The sequence below is a fragment of the Chaetura pelagica genome, unplaced genomic scaffold, assembly GCF_000747805.2.
Source record: "Chaetura pelagica isolate M959 unplaced genomic scaffold, ChaPel_1.0 scaffold1418, whole genome shotgun sequence".
Lineage (NCBI taxonomy): Eukaryota > Metazoa > Chordata > Aves > Apodiformes > Apodidae > Chaetura > Chaetura pelagica.
This window is the reverse complement of record NW_009954299.1, coordinates 40,646-44,910: the sequence shown is the minus strand read 5'-3', so window position 1 is coordinate 44,910 and position 4,265 is coordinate 40,646. Positions and strand designations below refer to the sequence as shown.

At 58.4% G+C, this 4,265-nt stretch overlaps 1 protein-coding gene across 1 annotated transcript in view; it reads left to right on the top strand.

Moving 5' to 3' along the window:
- Positions 1 to 4,265, top strand: part of SLAMF1 (signaling lymphocytic activation molecule family member 1) — a gene marked incomplete at its 5' end in the record, with an annotated part of 9,584 nt that overhangs the window by 3,221 nt on the left and 2,098 nt on the right. Inside the window, 2 exons of the mRNA XM_010003839.1 lie at positions 141 to 220; positions 783 to 917. Coding sequence (XP_010002141.1) covers positions 141 to 220; positions 783 to 917 — 215 coding nt within the window. The remainder of the gene's footprint in view (positions 1 to 140; positions 221 to 782; positions 918 to 4,265) is intronic.

The window sequence follows — 4,265 nt, the reverse complement described above, 5'->3', positions numbered from 1 at the left end:
AGGTTGGATGGGGCTTGGAGCAGCCTGGGCTGGTGGGAGGTGTCCCTGCCCATGCAGGGGGTTGGATCCAGATGATCTTTCAGGTTCCCCCCAACCCAACCCATCCCAGGACTCATTTTATGACCTGCTTTCCCCCACAGCCCGCAAGAAGCAAGAGCACCCACCACTGGCCCAGGCCACAGGGGTGAACACCATCTACTCCCAGGTGCAGAGGGTGGAGGTGAGCCAGGACCCCCAGGGACCCCACCAGCCCAAGACCACAAGGGGAAAAAAAAACCACCCTTCTTCACTGCTGGAAATGCTCCTTTAGCCACGGGACCCCCAGTGTTGCAGTGGGCAGGAGTGGGGGGCACGACCCTGCTGGGGTGTCTTGGGTGCGGGTCTTGGAGAGCAGCAGCACCCAAAGCCCCATGGGGGGGGGGCTGGGTGCCTCCTCACTGGCCTGGGGACCTCTCTGCCATGGGATTTGGCACTGGGTGTCACCACAGCCCCCAGAGGGGCTGAACTTGTGTCTGGTGGGGACACACTGGGGTGGCCATGGGCTCCCTGAGGTCACCCATCCCTGTGGTTCTTGGCTGCCATTCATTTAGGGATCTCTGGGAAGAAAAGGTGGGTGCTGCAACTTCCCCAGCATCCCAGTGAAGGACAGACTGTGTGTTGCCCCCTCACCACCCTAAGTCCACCTCAGCGCAGCTGGGGAGGAACTGGTGGGGCCATGGAGGGAGAGGGAAGGACCCCCCAGGGCAGCTGCTGCTCCTGCTCATCCTTCCCTCTCCAAACAGAGGAGGAGAAGTAACCCCACTGAGCACCCATCCTGCACCACCATCTATGCTGCAGCCACTGGGCAGCCCCTGGACAAGGTCCCAGGTCCCAGCAGAGCCCCAAGCCCCCCATCCAGCTCCCCAGGACAGCCACAGGTAAGTGGGAGATTTGGGGGGTGGGATCCTCACCCCAAACTGGGCACCTCTGTAGGGCAACCTGGGGAGACCTTAGAGCAGCTCCCAGTGCCTGAAGGGGATCCAGGAAACATGGAAATTGGGTTTAGTTGGCAAAGATCATCCAGTCCAACCATGAAACCCAATCTCCTGGTGCTGAATCGTGTCCCTCAAGGCTTTGAAACCCCTCCCAGGGATGGAGATTCAACCACCTCCCCGGGCAGCCTGGGCCAGGGTTTAATTCCCCTGGGAGGGAAGAAGTTTCTCCTAAGATCCAGTATCCAGGAAAGACAAACTGGGAGAGTTGGGGTGTTGAGCCTGGAGAGGAGAAGGCTCCAGGGAGACCTTAGAGCAGCTTCCAGGGCCTGAAGGGGCTCCAGGAAAGCTGGGGAGGGACTTGGGCCAAGGGCAGGGAGGGATGGGATGAGGGGGAGGGATGAAAAGTGGGAGAGGGAGCTGGAGGTTGGAGCTGAGGAGGGAATTGTGGAGTGTGAGGGTGGGGAGAGCCTGGGCCAGGTTGGCCAGGGAAGCTGTGGCTGCCCCATCCCTGGGGGTGTTGAAGGGCAGGTTGGATGGGGCTTGGAGCAGCCTGGGCTGCTGGGAGGTGGTCCTGCCCATGGGGGGGTGGGACTGGCTGATCCTGAAGTTCCCTCCAACCCAACCCATCCCATGATTCCAACCTCCTCTCCATCCCCTCACCCTTTCCTTCCCTGCTCTTCCCCGACAAGGAACCCACCACAGTCTATGCCTGTGTGATGATGCCCTTGGCCTGAACCTCTCCAGGAAACAACCCAGCCCAGCCTCTGCTCAACCAACATCCACATGCCTGGCTGGAGAAAAAAAAACCCTCCCATCCCTAGGGAATGGGGACAAAACCCACCAGCAACGTGCCAACCTCCACCACAGCCAAACTGGGGCTGCACCGTTGGCCACGGAGGTGAGGGACAGTTGGAGCCAAGAGCAAGAAAACTCCCCAGGGGGTCTCAGCGAGGGGTGAAGCACCAGGAGAGGCTTTGAGGGGCTCTGGGGAAGACCCCACAAACCCACCTCAATCCTCTGGCCCCGGCTTCTCTTAGAGGGAACCCCCAGCTGGTGGCAGCAGGTGACACAGGTGACACCCTCAGCTCTGTGGCTTCTAGGGGAGCAAAAACAGAAGAAGGTGTGTTGTGGTTTTTTTTTTGCTTTGGATCTCTCGACTTCTGCTCCCCCCAAATCGGTTCTGAAAAGGTCCCAAAGGAAGGCAGAAAGTTCTGGAATCCCCTCAGAGCTCAGCCCTGCCCCAGCTCCCAGGGAACCAGCAACATCCAGGGTGGTTTTTCCATCCCCACCCTTTCTCCTGGATGCCTGAGGGAGAAGGAGAAGAACTTCCAGGTGGACAATTTCAAGCTGAACTTCTAGCTGAGAGGGGGAGGCAGCCCCCCCATCCCACCCCCCACCTCCCTTTTCCTACAGCAGCTCCCTGGGGAAAAACCCCACGTGGAGATGCTGGAGGGGACCTGGAGGAGGGACCAGAGCTGGGAACTCTTCCCCAAACCCCTTTTCTCCCACTCCAAGCTATTTAAGAATCCCACCAGCAGATCTGAGGTGTTTCTGCTGAGGGGAAAAAAAGGGAAATAAATTCGGAGTGAAGCCTTTTGGAAGGGTTTGTGTCAAAGGGCTCGGATCCGGATTCGAAGAGGGGAAGAGAAATTTTGGTTTTGAAGCTTCTCAGCTTCCTGGTTTTGTTGCTACAGAAGATCAGCTGAGCTGCTGCCTTGGAAAAGTCTGTCCCCAAAGCAGGAACTTCCCCCGGGAGCAGGGGCAGTTCCAGAGAAGGGGAAGGTCCCCCTTGTCCTGGTGCCTCTGAACACAAAGCTGAGGTTGGGAGAGTTGGGGGGTTCAACTGGAGAGGAGAAGGCTCCAGGGAGACCTTAGAGCAGCTTCCAGGGCCTGAAGGGGCTCCAGGAAAGCTGGGGAGGGACTTGGGCCAAGGGCAGGGAGGGATGGGATGAGGGGGAGGGATGAAAAGTGGGAGAGGGAGCTGGAGGTTGGAGCTGAGGAGGGAATTGTGGAGTGTGAGGGTCTGGAGAGCCTGGGCCAGGTTGGCCAGGGAAGCTGTGGCTGCCCCATCCCTGGGGGTGTTGAAGGGCAGGTTGGATGGGGCTTGGAGCAGCCTGGGCTGCTGGGAGGTGTCCCTGCCCATGGTGGGGTGGGACTGGATGGTCTTTAGATCATGGGATGGTTTGGGTTGGAAGGGACCTTAAAGACCACCCAGATGATCCACTAGATGATCTTGAAGGTGGCTGCTCCATCCCTGGAGATGTTCAAAGGGAGGTTGGATGGGGCTTGGAGCAACCTGGGCTGGTGGGAGGTGTCCCTGCCCGTGCAGGGGGTGGGATCTAGATGATCTTTCAGGTCCCACCAACTCAAACCAGGGTGGGTTTCTATGGTTCAACTGATGCAAAAGCCCCAGACTCTCTGCCTGGCTCTTGGTTTGTGGTCGGCTCAACCAGCTGAGCCTGGTTGGTCCTTGCAGAGTGATGGGTCACCCTGAGATGTGTCACCCCAGCATGACCAGTGATGGTGCCACCCCGTGGCTGGGAGGGGGTGTCAGATGCTCCACTTGGGGAAGAGTTCAAGTAAAAAAAATACTGCTAAGAAGACCTTTGCAGAGGAGCTCTGAGCCACGAAGCCACAAAACCCCCCCCAGCTCCACAATGAAGACTGAAGGAGCCCAGGGAGGTTATGGGGTGGCTTGTTCCCCTTGTGTGGCTCTTGGTGTCTCTCATCCCCTCCCAACCAGGATGTTGTGAAAGAGAGAACCCATTTTTAGGCTCATCAGCTTCGTTGGTACGTTGGGATTGAGCAACTCAGGGCTTGTGGAGCTGCTGGAGCTCATTTTACAACCCTGAGGAGCCCCCAACCTTCACTGGGCTGGAGGAACTGGGGCTCTTTCCAAGCCCCAACCTTCACTGGGCTGGAGGAACTGGGGGTCCTTTCAAGCCCAAGGTCCCCAGCTGCTCCTGAGCTCTTCCCCCACCTGCATCTCATGATGACGACAGGGTCACACCACTACCCTGAGTAATCTGAAATAAGGAACCAGCTCCTTTCCTACATTTGTCCTTCAGCTGTCCCTGCTCCAGGGGTGGGGGGTGGGACAGTCTGGAGCCCTGGAGATTTTGGAACCTCATGGCCCTTCCCAAAGATGCCCTGGTGACACCCACGGGCACCATCAGTGTGGTCTCCATGACTCCCCCTTCTCTCAGGGCTGGTTCCCACTGTGGACGTGGTTCCCACTTGTCACCCGTGGCCACCACAATGCTCTTGGTCCCAGCTGCTCTGCCCATTTTT